The sequence below is a fragment of the Toxotes jaculatrix genome, chromosome 14 (genome assembly GCF_017976425.1).
Source record: "Toxotes jaculatrix isolate fToxJac2 chromosome 14, fToxJac2.pri, whole genome shotgun sequence".
Lineage (NCBI taxonomy): Eukaryota > Metazoa > Chordata > Actinopteri > Toxotidae > Toxotes > Toxotes jaculatrix.
This window is the reverse complement of record NC_054407.1, coordinates 19,722,362-19,746,823: the sequence shown is the minus strand read 5'-3', so window position 1 is coordinate 19,746,823 and position 24,462 is coordinate 19,722,362. Positions and strand designations below refer to the sequence as shown.

General features: G+C 39.2%; 1 protein-coding gene across 1 annotated transcript in view; it reads left to right on the top strand.

Annotated features, from left to right (window-relative positions):
- LOC121193259 (netrin-G1-like) overlaps positions 1 to 24,462 on the top strand; it is a 46,119-nt gene that overhangs the window by 20,193 nt on the left and 1,464 nt on the right. Inside the window, exons 2-5 of the mRNA XM_041055481.1 lie at positions 52 to 695; positions 15,705 to 15,877; positions 19,404 to 19,430; positions 20,563 to 20,607. Of these exons, the coding sequence (XP_040911415.1) occupies positions 52 to 695; positions 15,705 to 15,877; positions 19,404 to 19,430; positions 20,563 to 20,607 (889 nt within the window). The remainder of the gene's footprint in view (positions 1 to 51; positions 696 to 15,704; positions 15,878 to 19,403; positions 19,431 to 20,562; positions 20,608 to 24,462) is intronic.

Genomic DNA, 24,462 nt, shown 5'->3' with positions numbered 1-24,462 from the left:
GTGCGCTTACATGTGTGTATCTGTTTTTTGTTTTGTTTTTTTTTTTTATAGGAAAATCCGTATATGTGCAACAATGAATGTGACGCCACCACTGAGGAGCTGGCTCATCCTCCTGAGCTGATGTTTGACTTTGAGGGTCGCAACCCCACAACTTTTTGGCAGTCCACCTCATGGAAGAAATACCCAAAGCCTCTCCAGGTCAACATCACACTGTCGTGGAACAAGACCATTGAGCTGACTGACGACATCGTACTGACCTTTGAGTCAGGCCGACCTGAGCAGATGGTCCTGGAAAAGTCGCTCGACTATGGCCGGACTTGGACCCCATACCAGTTCTATGCCACTGACTGCCTGGACGCCTTCACCATGGAACCCAAGACAGTGAACGATCTCACCCAGCGCACCCTGCTGGATATCATCTGCACTGAGGACTACTCCAGAGGCTACGTGTGGAAGAACGACAAGACTGTACGTTTTGAGATAAAGGACCGCTTTGCCCTGTTTGCCGGGCCTCGACTACACAACATGGCCTCACTGTACGGCCAGCTGGATACCACCAAGAACCTGAGGGACTTCTTCACCATCACTGATCTGAGGATTAGGCTGCTGAAGCCAGCCACTGGAGCCACCATGGTGGATGAGAACAACCTGTCCAGATATTTCTACGCCATCTCTGACATCAAAGTTCAGGGCAGGTAAGAGCCGCTTACATTTGTTGGTGGTTTTTGCAGGTTGTAATTTTTCATCTTCTGTAACAACGAAAAGAAAACTATCATGTTGGTGGTTTCAAGTTTGCAGACGGTTTAAATTATGGTCCAGCAATGCATGCTCCTGTTTCTCCATTCCATAATTTTGTTTGCCATGTGGTGCTGTGGAACAGGTAGTGTGTAGTGGGTTTATCACAGATTTTTCATTGGAAACAAAGATGGTAAAAGCATACATTTCCAGGCCAGAAAACTGAAACAACAATCCAGGAATACAATACAATAAAGATTCAGAGAGCTGAAGGGGATTGGTAGTAATTCTCTCTGGGTCCATTACTACAAGCAGCCCCCTACACATTACACACTCATTTGAATCATTGTTATCGTAAATATATATAAATAGATATATATAGATTACAGCAGCTTTAGTGAGAGTCACTTGCCAAATTCGAATTCGGTCTTACCTGTTAGACTTTAGATTCTCTTCCCTCTCCACTTAAGGTAAAAGTTTGTGGTCCACTAATTTTCCAATTATAAAACCTACATTTCCAGTAAAATTAAGAAGACTTCCAGTGTGTGTGTCATTAACACAGCTTGCAGTGTTGCAGTGTATATTTTCATCAGTGAGTCATCAGAATGCCTCTGCGATTTTCAAGAAATGGAAACATTGTCGTTTCATGACGCATGGAAATGGCCCACATGATGGCCGTAAAGTCTCTACAGCTGCTCTCCAAATGGGACCTGTGTTGCTTGCTGCAGTTGGTTTATATGAGGATAACTAGGTTGGTAATGACCCATCAGATGGGCCCTAGGTGAATTGAAACAGTTAGTCCCTAATTAGAATTCAGTCGACTTCAATGGCGGATCAGAACCATTAGCATGTTGGCTAATTGGTAGGAGACTAATCTTGTAATTAAGAGCATTTGCAGCTGATTAAATGGTAATCATTAGGGACACATCAGTGAAACATGGAGACATTCAGAATTGCCAGGCTGTGATTCCAAATTTAGCCTTGCCCTCTTTAATAATGAGTACATTTATAGTTTAATCTATGAGGTTTCCATTTTGAGCAACAGTTTTTGGTTTAAATAACTCTGATTTTTAGAGATGTCTGGTATGTTTTTTGTTTTGTTTTGTTTTTTTAAAATCATCATTGACTTCTCTTTGCAGAATCTAAACAAATCAGTCACTGAACATGAGCAACTATAACCAGCCAAAAAAAAACTGACATCATTTCAAGATGTTTGATGTCTTTGATCTCACACCACAAGTTTTTCATAATGGTAGTGTGTGATATTCCCAATTCAGCCCTATCACAGAGATATACATGTTCTGCAGTCAGACACACTCTTCCAATATTCACACTTGTACTGTAAACATGAATTGATGAGTTCTAAATTGCAAGACCTGCTAGCCAGCACAGACTAGCATCTCCCACAGATATCTTATTTTGCCATTCATTAGAAAGAGTAGCAAAAGGTTGGATGGGGGGAAAATAAGCTATTTTGACCAATTTTCCATCCTGCCCCTGGGCATCAAATTCAATTTTCCACCAAAAGTTTGCAGTGAGAAAGAAAAGAAAATAAACATACGATTTCTGTCCAGAGGTGGATCAGTAACTCACTTGAAAGAGGGTGATGGAGGTGGGTGGGGAGAAACTGATTGGGGTTTCCACCAGCCTCAGCCGCCTCCTGGCTACAACCAAATGTGAAAGCCTTATCACAGAATGGCCATCCTGTCTGAGAATTCCCAGAATACTCTATAAACGCTGATAAACTTTCACTCACACACAGCTGAATATTTGTAATGTCAGGTAACCCGCAGATATGTTCATGAATGTCAGGGCTCTGAATGGATACTGTCGTGTTGCATAAATGTCAAATTACATTTTCACAATGACCTGAGAATGTTTTTGCCTTATTTTAAATTTATATTTTATAAATGATAAAAATGATGTAAAATTGCTGTATTTGAGTAACCAGATTTTTATAAACAAGGTTTACGAAGTGCTTTGCAAAGATAATAGATGATATAAAAGAGAAAAAAATAAATCATGAAACAATTAAGCTCCATTTTATGCCCTCTGTTATGTGTAGTCACTTTTATAGATATAATGAAGCTCGATAACAGAAAAACTGCAGTAACTTATAACATCAGCAGTAAAGGAGTTACCAGTTACTCCACCAATATTTCAGCCCAGTTTCCAGCATACTTCAAATTGGATGATTATGCTCCTCACAATCTATATCCAATGTCACCGTTCAGTGCAAATGAAGGAGGTGGTGTATCCAGTGTGTAGCAAGGCAGAAAGGGTGTGGAGATGTAGGTGGTTGGTGGGGTGTAGTGAGTCTGTAGCGTAGCTGACATTCACCCCCTCAAAAATGTTGTCAGGGCTTCAGCTTGGGCTCTTTGTGTTACCCTGCTACAAGTTTCTGTTAAAGGTAGAGATCGATTAGAGTAAAGACAACATGAAGCATGTTGCAAAAAGCCTCATTTATCTTTGCCTTTTAAGTAACCCACTGCAAATCTGCTCACTGCAACCCCTGCTCTCTATCGCAGTTAAATGAAGCAACGTAAATACAGTGAGTGATCACATACGGTACACCTGTCTGGTGTTGCAGTAGTGCTATCAGCAGGAGAAATCAGACCATGAACTATAAAAACTTTTGCCACAGGCATCTACAGCAAGTGTTTGAATTACAGGGAGGTGGAGGGGGGCTTAGCTTCCCCAAAGGAGACAGGCTCCCCCAGAGGCAACAAAATCTTCTCAAAAATTGATACATAGCCTACCACCCTGTAGAGCAGGAGAAATGTCATATAGAAAGATTGGTAATGTGAGAAAGTAATCAAAAAAAAAAAGAGCTTTAGTTCATGTTATGTCAGATAATACAGTGAATCAGCACAAAACTACAAATGTGTGCAAGTAAATAAAACAGCATCATCAGTAAGGTTAATCGGTGGGCTTGCACAAGCTGTGTGTACAAATCTTTAATGAATGAGTCTCCTTAATAGTAGACTCTTGGAAGTTTGAAGAAATCCCAAACTTAAGTGCCTGAGGCAGGTTGAAGCAAAGCCGGCACACTATTAAAAGTAAATAACATTTCATTCATAAATAAATCCTGAGAAGATTTAGATGCTGCACAAGTCAATATAGAAGAACCAGAATAGATTTCTTATAATAATCTCTGAATTGTCACAGAACACAAGTTTATAGAACTGGCTTTACGAGGCTGAGAATCACATTGCACTAATAGCTCTGTGACAGTTCTTCCTATGCAGTGATCTTGTATGATAGAAAAGTGATGGGTAAAAGAAAACATAGGGAAAAGGTAGAAAGCAGGCTTATTTTTTTCGCCTCTGTTGAGTAGAGAGTCAGAGTGTGTGGCAGGGCTTGCCACACTATTGATTTCTAATGTTATTCCACATCAGCGGGAAACAAAAACCTTGAACCATGCAGGCTGTCCCACCTTTCACGTCTCCCTCTCCATCGTTCCTCACTTATTGATCAGATGTCTGCTCGTTAATTAAGACATGACCGCTACCGGCTGGCTGCACGGTCAGAGCTGCACATCTGCAGGGCCGCAGCAGGGCCTGGGAATGAGAGGCAGCTAATCCATAAGTGCTAATGTGCTATTTCTCTCATCTCCCATGTCATTACCTATTTCTTTCTCTTTCACTTCCCCTTTTACCCAGTATTCAAGCATTGTGTCAACGTCACCTTAACAATAACAGCTATGCAACATGCCCAGTCCACAGTGTGGACATAAAATACACAATCCAGAGACATGCTTAAGGACACTCAGACTTTACATTATGGCCTCTCTAACTGCTCTGCTGTATGGATTAATTAAGTAATTAAGTCTTTTCTGTAAAAATTTCATTTTCCACTGAACTGCAATAATGTTAGCATTATATTGTATAGCCCATCTGAACATCTTTTTATAATTCACTAGATCATGTCCTTGTTTGTTTTGATTTATAACCTCCCTGTCTTCTGATGAGGATTTCCAGATGGGTTACACCAGCTGTTTATAAATCTGTTTACCAATTTGCATGTATAGCCCCTCCTAAATCCATACTAGCCAGCTAGTTTCAAACTAGTGATTTACTAAATTGTGTTGCACCATTAAAAGTAGATGAATTTGTATCCAGTAAAGACTTACTGTAATGTGCATGTGAGCCAGTTGCTTGAGCACATCTGTGGCACCATACTAAAAGGCTGTGTAAAAACAGTTTCAGCAGGAGTTACTGTTGCATCATGTGCGGTAACATAACTGCCAAAAATAAAAGTTTTATGAGACCAAATTAAGATTTAAACTTAACAGTCAGTATTATGAGATGTGTTTCAAAGTTAGTATTCACGAAATTTAGAGGGAGCGGCCATATGCTAACCTTACTTATGTTATTTAGCCATTTAGTTTTATGTTACTGGAATAGCCCTGTGTAATTTGTTGTCATTTTTAGTGAAATCTAAACTTAAAATCTTCTCAGTTTGTATCTTTACTTGACAGCATTTTGATGAGGTGTCCAGTCAGATATGTCAACAGACAATAGACAAGGCAAGCTTTCACAAAAGGACTTTAAGACGTAAAAGCCACATTTACTCATGGCAAAAATCAATGGCTGGATTTATGTAATTTAACATCTCTATAAAAAGCTAGTCTAACTCCCAGCATCCCGAGAAAATTGACCTGATTTATTGATCACAAAAGAAGAACATTTTGTACCCCCAAAAAGCAATTCTGTACCCCCGAAAACGCTGCTTTGAAACACATAAAGATTTTAGAGTATCTAAGATTAACATGACTGCAGGCTTATGGAAATTAAAGAGAAAGATGTTTCATTCCCTACTGACTGTCTGCGCTGACAAATGTTAAACAAAAGCAAATTTCAAAAGACAAAAAAAAACAAAAAAAAAACATTTTATCCTGAACCCTCCTTCTGAGATATACATGAAAATTATTCAAAAGCAATTTGGATACAAAAGAATAACAGTTTTAGATAAAGTATGAAACATTTTACTGTTACTTTATGCTCCCCAGTGTTTCCCTTGAGCCACAGACAAATCTCTTTATCTCTTTCTCCCAGTGGGAATCCTTAGCTCATAAAAGTGCCGTATCACACACTTACACAACTGTATCTCACACTTAAAGGAGTCTAAATTTGTAGCTCCTCCACAGTGCATTCACATGACGGGCATCGCACTCGTCTAAAGCCCGAGGACATCTACAGTATGTGCTCTCCAACGGTCAAACAGAGAAAAAAATACTACTGGTGTTACACCATATCATCTGCTGTGTAATGTGCCAGACCATTTCCCTCCCTCATTTAAACTACTGACAATTGAATAATCTTCTATCCTGAAGAGAAAGCCCTTTTGCTATTTGTGTGTTTCTCTCTAGCTTGTAACTTTATAAGACGGGGTCGAATGCAGCAGGAGGAAATAAATCAATATTCCTCTTGAGTGTTTGAGTAAAGGATGTTGTTGAGTAGCTTGAATTTGTTGTTGATTCTTACTTCAGTGGTTGCAGCAGTCAAAACATTTCCAAAGTGAACTCTTCAAAACCAACAAAGTTCACGATCATTTCTCAGATAAAAAGGTGCAACACATGCACCATTCTAAGCAAATATTCCCTTTGTCTCTTGTTCCCTGCAGTTGAAACCTGTACAACTAACAAATTTAACAAAGAAGAACAGTAGCAAGTCAAAGTTTGCCTTTGTTCAACCTTTCCTTGAGAATTTGCACCTTCCTCCATTAGTAATACTGACTGACTGTAATGGAAAATTGAAATGTCATTATTCTAGCAGTGTGCCATCATCTTGTTTTGTACAATATTACTGTACCACTCTCATATGCCGTTTACAGTCTGATCACTCTGCTTAATCTTTATTTATACCCAAACCAGACCTGTTACATCACATCCTTCCATTAGTTTTGAGTGCAGCCTACTTTTATTCTGCTGACAGCTAATCTGATTGTACCTCAAGACACTCATTTGTGCAAATACTACAGTACACACGTTTCTGTAGGCTGTCTCCCTCTACAGGGGAAAGTCATTACTGAATGATGTTCTACTACTAAGGCAGCAAAGCACCCAGAGTCGAACAGTGTTTGTAAACAGCCGTCTAGCTGAGTGAAAGTGTTCTTGCCCATGTTTTTATGCTTTTTAATCCTTCAGTGTTTTCACATGCAGAGGTGTTTGAACCCAAAGTCACCCTCATCTTTGAGCAATTTCTGTCTCTTTTCCTTTTAGATTTGCTGCCTCAGATGTGAAACTGTGTCACAACCTGCTGTTTATTTAAATCTGCCATCACATTTTTACTTGTTGATCTGGTATTTGCATTTTAAAAATCATACCCAGAGAGTTTTCCAGTATTTACGACATGGTAAAGTAGTGCAGTACAATAAAGGCCTTTAAGCGATCTTCTGCGTTTGCTTCAGCCTCTATAGGTGGCAAAAACATACTGTAGCTTATCGTGTCAAGTTATGGTGGACTGGAACTTTCTACAGTTCTATAGTCTACAGAATTTTAAAGATCTATAGGTAGTCAACAAGCAAGACAGGAGTTATCATTGAGGACACAAGATACATGTGGGGTTGATGGAAATGTGGGGTTTTAACAACCAGAGGAGTTTCCATTCCATTCAATAAGTACGCATGGTGATTTTTAAAAGGCAGTTTTAATATATTTTAAACTGAATCTCTCTAAATTTTTAACTAAATCTCTCCAATTTAGTCTTAAAAGAATCTTGTATCTCTCAGAGGCATTTGAAACAACTTTCAGACCACCATTTAGTGAGATAACATTAACAGAAAATATAATTTTAGCATCTCTAAAATCCTGACTAAACCACTGCTAATGAGAGCAGAGATCCAACAGAATTGTTTACCGAAGAGGGTGTCTTACAGCATCCATTTTTTAGCAGCTGAAAATGTGGAGGGACATTTATAGATACATTTACAGGGTGGAAAGCCAAGGTAAACACTGAGTCAAGAGCAGTAATTTTTTAGTACTGGACTGGAATGTTTCTTGTTGCCCCTTTAAATGGCTACACTGCAGTCTTGCCCTTCACATAAAACCACATGAGCCAACACAAACTGCACAAGCACACTCACACACACACACATTCACACAAACTGACTGGCTCTTATCCAGTCTCTCACATACAGTACATTCACACACACTTCCAATCCACCAAGCCCCGTGCCCTGTGAACCATGACAGCTGTAGCCAGCTTGATTGACAGAGTTTGAAAGTCAGGTTCAAGTGCAGGTTCGCACGACCCCCAGCGTTACTCTGCTACCACCGTAAGGTGCTCTCCAGCTCTGCCAACGCCTGCTCACTTATCTTCCACCAGATGTCTGTCACATGCTGCGATGTTTTCTGCCAGTCATCTCCCAGTCTCCAGCATTTAATTAGTGCTCATTAAGGCCCAGGCTTTCTTTGTAAATAATATATGGGTGCCAGACAAAGTACATCAACATAAGCTGTCTCTGGAGGGGCAGCAGCCATGAATAGTAAAATCATCAACATGTCCTTTTACTACACCTATTGTATGATCAAGCTTTGCTAGTTGTGGAACTGGCAAGGTTGTTGTGGCTTTATGGCTTCAGATGGTTTATTATGTGTGTGTGTTCACCTGAGTAATACAGTGGCAAAGCATGTTTTCTTCTCATTACACTGAATTGTTAATACTACTTTTCTGAAAAATTTTTTTTGTACATTAACCTTTCATACTGTAGGAGGCGAGTGTCTGCAGTAAGCAACACTTGCATGTTTCTGTACTCACACAAGCGTATATATATGCGCACACACACACACACACAGACACACACACACTGAAGAGCATGCAGCCAGCCTCTGATTTCCATATTAATATGTCTTTTTTCACGGCTTCCTCCTTGTCTCAGCAGCTTACATCACATGAATGAGATGGCCCTCCACCATGAGGGCTGAGGTGGGACGAGGGGGGAGGACATTACCATACTGTATGCCTACATCAATGCACAACCTCAATAATAGGCCCTGTCATTGAAACAAATCACAGGCTTTCAATGGCAGTGGTCCAAGCCACGCAAATTCAAATTTCATTTTCGCCTCGGCAGAAAATTGGAGCAGGGGGAATTAACTTGTGATCCATTCCTAATATTTCTCCAACAATTTGGGGAGCCCTGGCGGGGCTGCTTTATATTTCGATGGGGGACGCAAACAATTTGCTTGAGATGTATTACATTACACTCCGAAGAATAACAAAATTGGCCACAGCACACAGCGACGAAAACAAGCCTAATCGGACTCTTCAATTTCACGGTGACACAGCCTGGTGTAATGAGGTGACTCTGTGACGCTCCCCTCTCCTTGTGGAAAAGTTCAATGCCATTCGAAATGTAAAAGGAGTCAATGTAAAGAAGCACCGTCAAACTCATTATATGAGCTGGATTTGCCTTGTGCCTACTCAAATGACTGTTTGAGTAGGAAACTTTTGCCTTTTTTTTTATCTCCTATTCCTGCAGCTGTGTTTTATGGAGCTTGCTGAAGGCAGTCTGGATGCATTCATTTTAGCATTTGCATTATAGTTGTTCATGGAACTTCATAGATACTGTATTTATTTCACTGTTCTGCACCCAAAAATTCTTATCAAACATTGCATATGACAGCGAACATCCCTTTTTAACTTTAGGGCTTTGCAGGGCTTTAGCTGCATTCATTCATTAATTCTTTATTTTTTAGGTCACATTATGCCAGCTATATTATTAATTTGATATACATGAATAATTTATTTTTTTTTCCAAAAGAGTACACAAAGTTAAGCAACCCAGATAACACTGAATGTTTTCGCACATGAAAGTTTCCAGGCAAGCTGCCAGGCCAGGCAAGTTTATTTGTATGGCACCTTTAAAATAAATAAATAAATAAATAAAAATAAAAAACTTTGCACACCAGGAGGGGTCACTTTTTTGGACCTGTATTATTAGTGCACTGGACCAATTCATTTTCCCAATAACAGCATGGAAGATGTAAAATGCATCATTCCTCCAAAACACATGGCACAAACAGGACTAATATACTGTAAAACATTCAAAACAGCCTATTTTTGCCTGCACAGTGTTGGCAGGTTATTCTGGTTTGTCCAGGTAACACATTGACATTCATCTAAAATTTTCAGCAAGGCCAAAGTTTCCCCTCAACAGCCTCGATCTTTCTATATCTGTCAGAGCTATCACTGGTCAATATATGTGAGCCTCTCCAAGTGTCTTGTCAAGGAAAGTTTCAGGAAACCTCAGTATGTATTTATACAGCATGGAGGCACATTACAGGTTCTGACCATGGGCAACTTGTGTGATGAACAGGTGAGATATAGAGCTGAGGGAGACTGGTTTTTCTCAGTTGGTTTTATCATTCAGAGCAGCAGCGATGGGTTAAAACTGTAGTGGGGAAAAAAAAAGAAAAAATGGGCTTTCGATTTCAAAATAAAATTTAGCCATTTTTATAAAAACCTTCAGGAAACAAAATCTGCATAAACAAAATCAACTTTTCCGTCCTCATCCTCATAGTAGTGCAACAATGCACCAGCAAACATTTTAGCAGCCAGCCCTTCATCAGTATGTGGCTTGGCCGTGTGTTTTTCTGAGCTTTTATACCCTGCCTCAGGTGCAAACAGTTAGGTCAATCACATCGTTGCCTCCACAAAGACAAAGAGAACTCAAGCTGAACCATAGGGGCTAATGTGACACACCAGACTCATACATCTGAAATTTATAGAAGCAATAGGTGGTATTTAGCTCTAAAACTGGGCTAAAACAGTTTGGAAAGTAAACTTTTTGGGGGGCATCTAGGTAACATACACCCATTTTTCAGCAGCATGTCAGGGAATATATTTCAATGTGTGGGTAGGACCTCCTACACTGGCACTAAAATGCTTTTGGAACAATGATTATTTACAACCAGGATGTCAAAACAACTTTCCGTCTAAACTTAGCCCAGTTTTATTTGAAGAATCTAAAACATTCTCATTCTTTAATGCCAATGGTGTGCACACATGTATTAAAGGTGCCTCACGCACACACAGGTGTTTTCAGTTGTTCTGATTGATTAGACCTCTGGTCAGGTTGAAGCTGTGCAAGGCTATACTGTGAAAAGGTCACCAAACTCAACAAACAAATACTCACAGCAGACATTTTGATTGGCCATAGTAAGAAAAACACACTTCACTAAGGTTAAGGAAAGATTGTGGATTGGTTTAAAATAAATACTTAGGAAGACGTCATTTAGTGACAAAATCTGCATGGTGTTTATTAATGTAACCATGATGACGAACATCCTGTAACCTTAACAGTCTCACATGATTTCTAGATGTTACTTAACAATAAAACTACAGGTCGTGATAAACTTCTTGTACAAATTACCTGTGGGGTCATTTTTTTGTGGGAGGACAGTCTCATAAAAACAGGTGGGTGATAACACATTTAGTGTGACAGTCAGCATGCACAAGACTAGGACTAAAGCAGCTAAATGGAATTCAGCCATCATTAATTTTAGTATTCAAACCTGTGGCAAATCGAAATATATATTCAATGAAAAAGGCCTATGCAAATGAAAACAGTATGATTTGTTCAGCCTAACAACTTGGAGAGTAAGCGAGATGTCAGTCAAGCAGGGTCTGTGCACACGCCATCTTGAGAGGTGTAATGAAGGCAAGTGAAAATGCCTGTGGGTGGACTTCCAGGGCATTTAACAAAATCTGAAGGAAGATACTGGCTAAGCTAGCAGGTTTAAAATTCAGATATCGCCTGACTGTTTTTATGCAGATTTTCCAGTGATGATTTCTCTACAGGATGTCCCCAGCTAGCAGGACATCATATTTTTCTTTAACTTTAACTGTTACATTTTTTTTATCTGTTCTTTAGACTAGTTAGTCATTTTGCCTTTCAGAACCATAATTTCCCACTATTCAAACATTTACATTCCTTAATATTAAGTTGACTGTAATTTATTGGCTGTGAATTTGTCAGAGAGCTATTGCAGCAAATCCTAGTCATATTACACTTTTTAGTCTTCCATGTATACCTCAGACTTTGCATTGGCAAAGATTATTACAGCATAAAACTTTGGTTTATTGAAAATATTCATCAACATCTTAAGGTTTTCTAACTGTAAATGTGGCCAAGACCACTGATGCGGATTGGCAGTCATTTATCTTAAGCAATACTTACACTTTATTGAATCAGTGGTTTCGATTCTATTTTCCTGGGAAGTCACTGTAAGGTTCAATTTGAAAACTAGCAAATGAAAGTTTCCCGCAAATGAAAGTTTCCCTAGCCTGTCAGTTCAGGCTCTTCTCCTTTGAGGTTCTTATTTAACGAGTTCTGTGCACCTCTCTTGTCTTGAATCAGAGATGCTAGGAGCTGTCACAAGAAAGAAAAGCTGTGTTAGACATAGTGAGCCTGTCAACACAGTGCCAAGCAGCCAGGAGAAGCCAAGGTTAGGCAGCAGCCAGAAAAGACACAGGGCACTGCAGCTGTCTACCCCAGAATATCAACATAGCTTAGACCCAAACCTCATCTTTCTTCAGTGAAATTCGGTTATTGCTATATTTGTAAAATGCACATTCACAGGCCACAATAAAGTCAGAATCAAGACCAGCATCGGAATCACATTACTTAACAGGTGTAGCAAAAACCAGATACAGCATTGTATATTGTCTTTTTTCAGTGTGGAGGTTAAAGGAAGTAATTTATAACTAAGGAGGTCATGATAACACTCCCACACACACACTGAATTTTATGAAATTCAACAGCATATGTCTTTCCACAGGCAAGGTCCTGGTAACTCTGGACAATTCACAGACCTCGCTGTGAACAATTTTCATTTAAACTACTTCATATCAAAGTAGAAAGTACTTACAGAAACCAGTATGACTGGGACATATTTTCTGGTCGGAGATGTTGCTGTTGATCTTTTTTCTGGTGCTCAAAACACAATTTTGAGCACCAGAAACTAAAGTCCGTTGAGCTCCCTTGTATTTAAGTGGAGACAGGAATCTCAGACACAGATATCGCAATTATTGACAAGGCAAACTAAAACTATCTGCATGGTTTGAAACCACTAGAAGTGAGAAAATGTGTGGTAGGGGTAGGTTTATAATTTGGGTTAACTGAGCCTTTAAATAGAGTCTAGTAGTAACTCCAAATAACCCATTTCTTGTACACAAAAACACATGTAGACCAGACCATTACAGCATTCAGTTCCTCATCTCTAAGAGCATTTTTACCCCCAGCTGAAGGGGTGCAGTTCATGGGAAGGACAGAGAAGCTAGATGATTTCTGGAGTCTCCTAAGGGAGGGTCACTTGTTTGGATAATGGATAATACCAATTGCTATTGGGCTGAACAAGGTATAAAAGGTCATTAAAACTTTATGAAATGTGTCTTTGTAATGGTGCCAGTTTAAAAGGCTGGACATACAGGGGATCTCTTTCCTCTTGTGACCCAAACCAGGGACAGAGAGACTCTCTGATTTCAATATGACAATGCCAGCGGCAAAAGCATCACATCCCAGAGCTCCCCTGAGTCCACATCCTCTACTCTATCAGCGTGCTACCCGCACCGGTTGGGCCCGATGATCCAGATTTTGCTGGTTTTTAATTAAGTGGAAGGTCAAATCTCATCGCTCTTGACTTGAGGGAGCTGCTGCTGTCTGCATGGCAGAAGAGCTACACCCAGTCATTAATTTTATGGAGCAGGGACTTTAATTGATTAAAAAGTTAAGGACTATGGGGAACTGTGCAGTAAGAGGCACTAGCATTTAGTTGCTGTGATGTGGGCTGATATTCAGTTGCATCTGCTTTGGCTGCTAATATTGTGAGACAACACTTAATCTGAGGAAAGGTGGTGATTTCCTTTTACAGATTTTAGCAGTTGTTTACAACTTTAATATTGCTGAAAACCATGGATTTCCAAATGACAATTTCTCTTTTCTGGCTTGAACTTGAAGGTTTATGTTCATACTTCAGATTTTAGTGAGTTTTATGTACTTTGAGTGATTGAAAATAGTCAATATTCTATTGTATAATTTCTAAAATGCACAGGCAGGAGTTATACACTGGTTCTGGTGTTATTATCTCTTGTATTGTTCTGGGCACCATTTGAGCACCTTACATCACAGATATTTCTCACAATGTGTTACTCATAATGCCCCTTCAAGTATAAAGATTTTACTTACATAAAAGATAGAATAGATATAATCTATTTTTTATTGTATATAAATGTTTTTGTTAAGAATTCTTAATTGGCGTGTCCATAACTAATAATAACTAATAATAATAAACAGTTAATGAATGACTGATAACACAACATAAAATAATTGGAGTCATATACAGTTTGATCATATGTCTCTATTAGTTTTAAATACATTTCTAAGCCATTAAACGTGTGCTGAAACAGCAGCAAATGATTTATTACACACTACAATTGTTATAAGTTAATTTATGAAATAAATAAATGTCAATAATGAAACTGCAGTAAGCTTTTATAAGGATATCATTTATTTAAATATTCATGTTCATAAACAATTCAAACCCAATTAAGCATTGTAGTATTTTTAGAGAGATATTTTTACAATATAATAGTGTGTTATAAACATCTAGTAATAGCGTATAGTGTTTATAACTGCTAAATAAGAGGGATTCATATAAAATGTTAGCTGTGGGGTGACATTGCCAGATATCCGCATTACTTAAGACCTCATTCACTGATTTTTCCACAGCTGCTTATCAGCTATACAGAGCAAGGTATAGTTTCCCTTGTTTCCCGCAGTTATCTATCATTAATGCGAGATGTCGCTGTAAGGCCAGGAAGTCAATTAGAATGGATGTATTTCTGACTGCTGCTGTCATTTCTCTGTCTCCTGTTCGCTGGTGATTGTAGCCAACAGATACCCGGTTTCTCTGTCACAAATTGGAGAAATCTTCTCTCGGAAGCACTTTGTAAAAACAAACATAGGCATGATGTGAAACCATGAGACGCCCAAACCCCGGGGGAGGTTTACTGTGTCAGATCCTCTCGATGCCCCCCTCCCCTTCCCCCAGATGTTTCTGTATCAACCTCCCAAGAAGCTGAGGTCACTGTTTGTAACCTTTTACTCTCTTAGGAGTAAAATCAAATATGGAGAATTATATTTGGAATACAACTGCAATATGAAACTGTAATATCTCATGTGACAACAAACACAGCCTGTTCTACCTCTGATAGAGATCTTCACTGGGAGTAAACACAACTCTCCCTGAAATCAAAAAGGTTATATTCAGCAAACATGCAATTTACTCTCTGCTCATTCAGGTTGTTAGACCCACGCAAGTGAGACTCAAACTGCAACCAATTTGTTCTTTTTCCACAGGCTTGGAAATACAACCATGTTTGCTCCATGTGGTCAAAAGGGGTGTGGTAGAGTGTTGACAGCCATCAGGCCTTCTCTCCTCTCCTGTCAGGAGCATCTGTCAACTCTGCCACAGTTCTGTCTAATAAACTAGCTCCGCCGACTGGTAGGGTTTCCTGCCTGAAGGCTCCCTTGCCAAATAACAGAGTAACTTTGAAGAAAAAGAAGAAAGAGAATTGTCAGGCTACGCTGCTTCTCTTTACGCTATCATCTCTCTATCAGATCCCTGTTTTGTGCTCAATTAGCGAATCTTACAGAGTGCCTTTCATTTAGCTCTCAGAGTGGCAAAAGTGACCTTATTCGCATCGCTGTTCTCTCCGCAGGGGCAGCGACAAATGAGGCCTTGTTTTTTTAAAGGAGAGCATAATGAATCTTTGTGGAGGCACGATCCAAGTCAGATAACCCACCAGGATTTCAATTTACCCCTGTCAAAAAATTTGAAAGACACAAATAAACGTCGCAGCAAGGGCAGACTTTGTGTATTCCCTCCAGAAGTTATTGAGTCAATGGGTGCAGAATCATGCCTATTCATATCTCCGTCTTTTGTTGTTATCTTTCTGTCTCAGGTGCAAGTGCAACCTGCATGCCAACAGCTGTGTGTTTGACAAGGGGAAGCTGGGCTGTGAGTGTGAACACAACACCACAGGGCCAGACTGCAGCCGCTGTAAGAGGCACTACCACGGAAGAGCCTGGAGTGTGGGCTCCTACCTCCCTATACCCAAAGGAACTGCAAATATATGTAAGTATATCCGTTTTTCTATAGATAGAGACTGAACATGCAGCCAGTTTACTTGTGAAATTGTTAATGCTGGTAACAACACACCACTGTATTTCCAGTCTGGTCACAGCAGTCACTGGTATTTGATGAAACACCATACCTTTTTTTTATTTATTTATTTATTTTGCCCTTGAGGGTTTGTTGCACTTCTCATCAGCTCTGTGCCTCTGGGCTGCATCTCTCCAAAATGTAGCTCTGAGCTCTGGCTTTGGTTTGGTAAAGCCGAACTGCTGAATTTGTGCTATACACAGAGCTGACATGGATATTAAAGAACATGTAAGTATACAATATGTTGTTTGGCAGGGAATTAAGTAGACTTGACACCTGTCCTGCAGTGTAATAAGATACACAATTGGCTCTTAGAGTGACTTATGTTCAAGTTGTCATGTGAAGCTCACTCTTGCAGTCATGCAAATAATGACATCCTCTCTCAGAAGAAGCGGTGCAAGTATAGTGATATTCAGCTGTCACAAAAATCTCTTACTGTGTAAGAGAACATTAGAGACCACATGGCTGCATTTAATTAGAAAAGCCCAGTGTTGATTAAACACCTTTTTTTTAACCTTATCCATAAGCACAATCTTTTCTTGACCTTGCCCAAGTGGCTTTCTTTTTTTGTGTGTGTCAGATCAAGAATGAGCCTCCTCAAAGCTTAACCAAGTTGTTTTAGGTACTTAATCTTAACCATAAGGGTGGATGTTTAGAAAACCTGCTCAAAAATGATTTTTCAAGTGATTTTTGAGCAGTTGAAAGAGTCACAGACAAATGACCTGTTTTGTTATTTAGATGTAAGGATGTTTTATACACTTTGTATCACTGATCAGCCATTTTATGTTCCATTCATTCAGTATTGAATAAATGTGAACAGCACTCCTCCCAATTCTTTAATGCTGAATTTAGCATTCCTACCTCAGCTCAATGACAAGTGTGAACTAATGCTGGATATTTTTCTGCCTATTCACATGGTATCTCTGAGGCAGAAGGTGCTCTTTTGCATTATCCCCATTATAATCTTGGATGGCAGTTGAGTCACATTTATCAAATCCCATGCCTGAGGCAGGGGGCTCATTGCCTCAATAAATCTAATACAGCCACTCAGGGATGTGGTGGTGGACGGCCAGGCGAGGCCAGATGGTGGAAGATCTAGCCCTCTGGTCCTCTGCTCACACTGATTTAGCCTTGCAGTAAGAAACTCTCATGGCAGCAGTCTGTTGGGATTGACAGCAGGTTTTTCAGATGCTCAGTTTGATTGTCTGACTTGAATTCTCAGACGTGCAGCTCTGATTAGATTTGTACAGAGATATGATATTGCTATTGATCCACTGATTTTGTGTGAGTAAATTTGTGCAGTAACAGTGCTTTTTCTTCCTTCTCTTTGGGCTGTTTTTTGGTGATGAATTGGAGGATCATGCAGTCATTGGTATAAGCGTGTGTCTTATGAGTCTGCGGCTGTGTATACATGTATGTGCACAAAACAGAATGCGCCTGCGTCCATGCACATGCAACACGTTCGATTGCGTGTGCTTGTGGGAACGTCTGTGAACTCTAAGGAGATATTGCTGGATTTACCCCAGCACCTCTTCTGTGTTATGAGTCTCCATGTAATGTGGTGCTCAATGTCAGATTGACAGGCCGTTATTAAAAAATCCAACACTTGGCCGCATCTGCACCGAACTGATGAAACCAAGGTCTAGCCATATCAAAAGCAATATTAGCACTTGTTTGGCAGTGGCATAAAATGCAATAATGTTGCACATGGAAGTGACGTAACTATATTGGTCCCCCAGGTGTTGAACGAACACACTTTTTGTCTTGAATTATTCTTATTTCTCTCATAAGTAAAGCCCAGGCCCTGTAACATGCCTTTACCCATTATGTGAAGCTCATATTTCCTATGAGGATATTAAACATACTGGCCTTGTATCAAGACAAATATGCTGAACGTGCAAAATGTAATTATGGTTTAATAGCTTTCATCTGTCATCAAGTCTTCCTCTTTAATCATGGAAGTCATTTATCTCACAAGTAGAAACAGAGCAAGGTCTATTACATATTCAAATCCCTGCACATGTAGATATATGGACATACGTGACCCTTCATCTAATAAATTAGAGCCCAAAATGGAGCTCTGTGTTTCTGTGGGCCATAGCTGTCGGCAGCAGGGAGTGAGTGAGAGTGATTCAAATCCAACTTTTCCCTAAGAAAAAAAAAAAGGGAGGGCTGTAATAAAAATCTGTAAGTCGCCTGCAGAGCAGAAGAGGAATCACTTCGAGAATTATGTTGACAGTCCACTTTGCAGGGAGCGTCAACTCATCTTGTGTTCCAAAGCAGGTTCACAGGTTAAGAGGGGTTAGGGCTGAGAGTTTGATCAGACTGTAGAATGTGTTTTGGCTTCAAGGGGCAACATTGTTTGCCCTTCATTTCTCACACAGAAGAACTATTGGTTAGGAATTGTAGCTTGCTGTCTTTCTTGCTATTTGGAGCTTAAAATCTGTGCCTTTCTGTGCTGCTGCAGTGTTGTGCTCTTGCCAACAGTTGTTGTGACAGCCCCAAACTGGTAATGAAGTGATGAATGGGGTGCAAACAATATGAAAACCCCACAGAAACATAATCACAGAAGGACAAAGCGATAAAGCTTGTGAAAAGGATCAGAAATTGCACTAATTGTGGGATAGGATTTTCCCTCTGATGACATTAGCATCACACAAATACGGTGGATCCACAGCCAGACACTGATAACACATATGGTTCAGACAAAGGCTGCATCAGGGTTGCCAAAGTCAGCTCCAGGCCACAGACAAGCACCTAGTTCAGGGCTTGAAAATACATTTATACATTTTTCTTCAAGCCTAGTGTCATTAATCTGCAGACAGCTCAGGTTTTTCTTGCGAGTGTCAGGCATTTTTAAGATTAATAGATGAACATTTTGAAAGTATTTTTGTTTTTCTTCAGTTTATTTGATTGGCTTTATCTCTGTTTTCTTGATATCAGAAACCCAACTAACCTGACAGTCTGACACAATTACAGCAAACACTAAATTATTAGCAGGTGCTGTTTGACTCATTTGATACAGAGATTTACTGAATCAAAGACGACAGAAAAATAACTATTATCTACTTTTTAAGAGAAGCTGATAGCAGATAAAGACAACAAACTGTTGACATGTTTATTCCAATCAACGAAAACACTTTTTTTTTTTTGTTTGTTTAGAGTTTTGATCCCTTTGACATTTTGTCAGTGGTAGACCTGTTATTATCATCAGAGGAAGGCGGGTTTTGGACCATGCGTTGGTCAGGTTCTCTGGAAAGCCATGGCTGCTGCTAATCAGTGGACACAGTGGAGACAAATTGGACAAGTGCTGGTGGGCTTGAATTATTCATGGCAAGCAACATAAACAAAGATGTTTTCTCTTGCAGTTTCATGACTAAAGTTTCAAGGGTAAAGTCCACGCTTTAATGCATGCACTGTTTCTTTGCTCTTCCTGCAGGTATTCCCAGTAATCACGGACCAGTGCGTAAGTTGATCAAGCTTTTTAAACTGGCATGCTGACTAATGGTTTCCTCCTTCAGTGATGACTAACTCTTGTTTGACTGATGATGTTGGTGTGAGAAATTGTGCCCTACATTACCATTATTGTTCATCAGTATGTTTTCCACAGTGAAAAAGAAAAGAATCCTAATAAGGCATATTTAATAGTGACAGCTGTTCCAAGAAAACTCTAGTTCAAAGAACTATATCAGATTTTTCATGTTTTAGCCAGTTATTAAAAACCATATATACTTAGCATTCCTGCTAACAGTTTTGCAAGCCATGTGATACTGCTTCATATTTTGGAAACACTGTTGTCCTCCCATTCTGGGAAGTTAATGGAAACCAGAAGCTGATTTCCATTCATTTCCTTCTAGTATTAAAATCAAGGGGCACTTGATGGCAATAGAGTTTTGAAAACTATGTATTGGATTACACACCATAAGCAGGTTTTATGTATAGAAAAGAATGGAAATTAATGGATGTCTGGAAGGCAGAAACCATTGTTTTAAGGAGGAAAAATGTGTTAAAACTCTGCAGCATGGTTTGCAAAATGGTCAGCAGTAATTTTATGTATTGATCATTTGCACTTAATGAGCAAAAAAAGATTAAATGACTTGATAGTTCAGAAAATACTGTAGCAAAGTCCTGCATGTTTGGGCCAGTGTATTAGCAGGCACTACAGAGAGTAATTTCTCCTTTTCACACTAGAATATTTGCTCTAAGTGCACAGACAGATATTTGCCCTAAGCAAGAGAAAAGAAAACCAATCTTTTATGAAGACGTGGTTCCCACCATGCATCTCTACGCATGTTGATGCCTCAAGGCGACTTCTCATACTGGATAACAAAAGCAGCTACCATATGTACATGTCTCTGCCTCTGTCTTGTGGAAAATTCACTCATTGCATGCACACTATACTGCATTAGCCCATCTAGTACTCCAAATACATTTCTGAAATTTTCAAACAATAATGAGGCAAATTGGCCCAGGTAACAAACTGATGATTGTAAAATAAAGTGAGCGTGTATGCATGCTCTCCCTTTGCTTTAGCTACATAACAGCATGAATTATATGACAACTCAGTGTAATATATAACCTTTCCCATTTTTACACAGATCGAGCAAATGCCTCCTCTCTTGGTGTTGCAAATCGTAACCAAGGTAGGCTTATAGGCTTTGTAACTTCAGCATGACATTAACAATACAAAGAAAGAATTGATTGCTTATTGATTGGCAGTTTGGGGGAAAAAAAAGTATAATTGAGAATATGCAAATAGCAGGATGCTGTAGGTTGTTTTCCCAAAGCCCAGATGCTTTCATTCTGCATGCACACAAACACACGCTGGTCCTTACAAGGCAGACCTTTTGTTGAGAGAACACTGTAGGGAATGGACCGCATGCCTCGTGATCATCGAGTCCACAGCCTCCTAACCTCTTTGATCATGCCCTCTTTTTAATTACCCGGAATGCTCTCTGGGGGTGCACCCTTTCTGCCATGTTCACAAGGAAAAAAGGAAACAGGAGAAGGAGAGGGAAGGAGAGAAGAGGCTCCGGGGTGGGTGGTTGTGTAGATTGATCTCCAGCTATCTCCAGCTAATCCTCAGGCCCAGATATCCTGTGTAGTGAGTGTTAAGTCGCAAAAAGAGGACTTTCAGGATTTCCACAATCAAGGGAGGGTGTTTCCTTCTCTTTTCTATGAAAATAATCCAATGTTTGCTGCAGTCAGAGCCGAAAAGAAACCAGGTACTGATCAGTCTAACCAATACCACTTTCATAAAAGATTTCACAGGTAGGTGTATTGCATTTTCCTGCATTTACGTTAGCAGTTCCATGTCAGCAGGTGTTTTCGTAGTAAAAATTATATGAAACAAAGAGAAAAGTGGCAAACCCTCACATTTCTGCAGTTGGAAGCAGAGAATGTTTTGAGTTTTTGCTTGAAAAATGACAACGGTTCAGTTATTGGCCGTTGTTTGCCAAGAAATAGTTACAACACATAAAACCACCACTTGTTTTTATATTTCTGTTCACATATAGATTGAACCATCAAAGTTTAACATGGTAGTTAGTAAGCCCCACTGCCTTGGTTAGGTATATTTTCAACTCTGGACAAAGGCAGACTAGCTATTTCCCTGTAAATCAAGTGTTTGTGCAAAGCTTAGCTTATTTAAAGTAACTTTTAATCTTCCAGTTCTGACATGACAAGCTTTAACTTACACAGTACTTGTTTTTGAGAAAAGACGAATTAGGTACATTCTGTCCTTAGATGCAATAGTATCCCCTGCCACTGTCAAGTGCTGCTATCCAGCTGATAATTTGTACTGAACCTCAGAGCTTCAAGTCATGACTAATGATGAAGCCCTCATGTTAATATGATAACAGGAGGCACGGCTGGACACAGGTTTCAGCTTACCCTGACATCACGGCAAAAGATATTGATCCAATGTAATTGAAGCAACACTATTCTTTCTCAGAGCATATAATTAGCAGATCCTGTATCTGAAAACTGTCTCCAGTTATAGTTAATTGCACTGGTGAATTTATATTCATAAAAACCCCGTTAAAAATATTGACTAAATCATTGTAAGCATGATTTGATATGAAATTAAATGTCTTTCTTGTAAAAAAGAGAATCTTCTAAAACCTTCTTTCAGACATCACATGACTGCAACATAATTCAGTGATTTGTGTGATAACAGATCTGCTAATATGAATCGACGTATTTAAAAAGGTTGGCAGTTCGATAGATAGATCAGTTATCCTACGTCACAAAATCTAGATCTTCCACAAAAAGGAGTGACAGGAGCAATGGTCCGGGACATCGATTTATGACTTTCAACTTGTTATCATGCTGTGATTTTCTGTCTCTCAAACACTTCAGTTGCTGAGTATCTGAGGACATCAAGAGACATCAGAGTATCTGAGGACAGCCTCTCATCTGAGATGAGAGGATTAGAGAACTGCCCGCGTATGTTTAGGACATAAACAGACCGCCAGATACTCAAAGTCACAATAGAAGGAACAGTATGTCCAATATTTCAGAAGCTTAGTAGATGAAATGTGGAATAATGGACACAACAATCAAATCAATAGCATGTTACAGATTGTGGTACAGCATGTCAAGACAAAAATATATTTTTATAAGGTTGCTCCAGTGACACTAGCAGCAGTATGAAATGTAATTCAGTTCTTTGTCATTACGGTCTATCACTGTTATGTTGTTGCTGTGGTGAGTTTTCTCCATGTTGCTTTGTGCAACACCAAGGCTCAAGGATGGATCTGTCATAACAGTTATACTGCTAAAATGCCACACATCTGACAGAGGTGTGAGGTGCACATATGTCTCAGAGAGAGTAAGCTGGTGCTTAGCCAGGACTCAGATTGCTGTCTTCTCACTTGCTGCCAGCACAAGTCTGAGAGAGAGTGATGTCTCACAGGGTAAGCTTGTCGACAGCCCAATGTAAGGTAACGTTACATGTGGAAAACATGATGATATGCATGATTTTGTATTTCATTATGTATTATAAAGGGGCGCCCCATCAATTTTACATATCAAGGTTAGTTCGGTGTAGCCCTACTAATGTAATGAAGGTCATTTTGGCTTGGGCTCGGAGACTATAAATTTTTAGCAGAAAGCCTGTCGTGCAAACTGGAGGCATCGAGTTTGAAAACCACGGGTATTTTCCAAGAAGAGTGTCTAACAAAATATTTTATTGATTTGCGTTGTGGGAAATATTTGAGGCTCTGCTGCTTTAATTTTGATTATTCTTTTTCAGATCCATTTCTTATAAGTCTCTCAGTTTTATGGAAGTGCAATATTGAATTATCAAACATTATTTATGACTCCATATACACTGGCTGACAATAATATCATTTTATATTTCACATATATAAATAAATAAAAAGATGTACATTTAAAGTAGCTCTGCTGTTAATTGCTTTGCATGTATAAATGCATAAATGTATACGCCTTACAGTTTTGAGTATAGTCTGTTTAGTATATGTTCAACATTACAGTTTTACTGACATGTTCACTTTATCCAGCAGCTGCAAATTGGAGATATCAGCAGACAAACTTTATTATCTCACACATATTATTTCACTCACACTATGTGAGATTTTTTTCTGAGTGGCACAGAATAATTGATTTATTTTACACTTTATTTTGTCATTGCAGCAGGTCCTGTGGCTCCACTAAGACACCCCAGGCTTAAGCCTCTGCATAAGCAAACTAATTGGGCTAAAGATGCTTTTAGAAGACAATGGTCCTGAGGGTCTGCTGGAGGAGACACAGATTATCCTTCAGCCACAGGCAACAAATTTAATGTGTAGACTAGACAGTGGAGGCTCAGTTGATCCCATGGAAATTTTTACCAAAACACACAGCACAGGTGTTTTTCCATTAGCTGTAAAATGAGAAAACCTAATTTTTGGGGTGTAGCCAGGAGGCCATTAATGTTTGAACCCACTGAGGACAGGGCAGCAATGATTTAGGAGTCCATTTACAGAGTTCAAATACACACATTTATAATAGACACAGACAGGTAATAATAATAATAATAATAATAATAATAATAATAATAATAATAATAATAATAATAATAATAAAACTGTTTATTCATTATATTATTTGCATACATACATTTGTGTGTGAGTGTGAGTGTGTGTGTGTGTGTGTTTCAGCTAAATATAAACATCACAATATCTTATTCCCAGCATTGATTCAAAGAGGTTTCATGGCAAAAAAATTTTAATCTACCTAAAACACATCAGTGGTAAATGTCAGGTTCCGATGTCAGTCTCTGAATCAAAGAGCAGTGGCTTCTTGCCAGACTCATTATTTTGCACCAGCGTTCAACAGTCATACAGGGAGAAATCTATCATGCAACACAGCCACAAGACCTGCTGCATTTTAAGTGAGGAGTTTGAATCACTGCGATATTTGCTCGTATAGTGCTATCATTGTCAATCTTTCCATAAAGAAGTAAAAAATAGTTGAACACAACAAAGCCATCACAC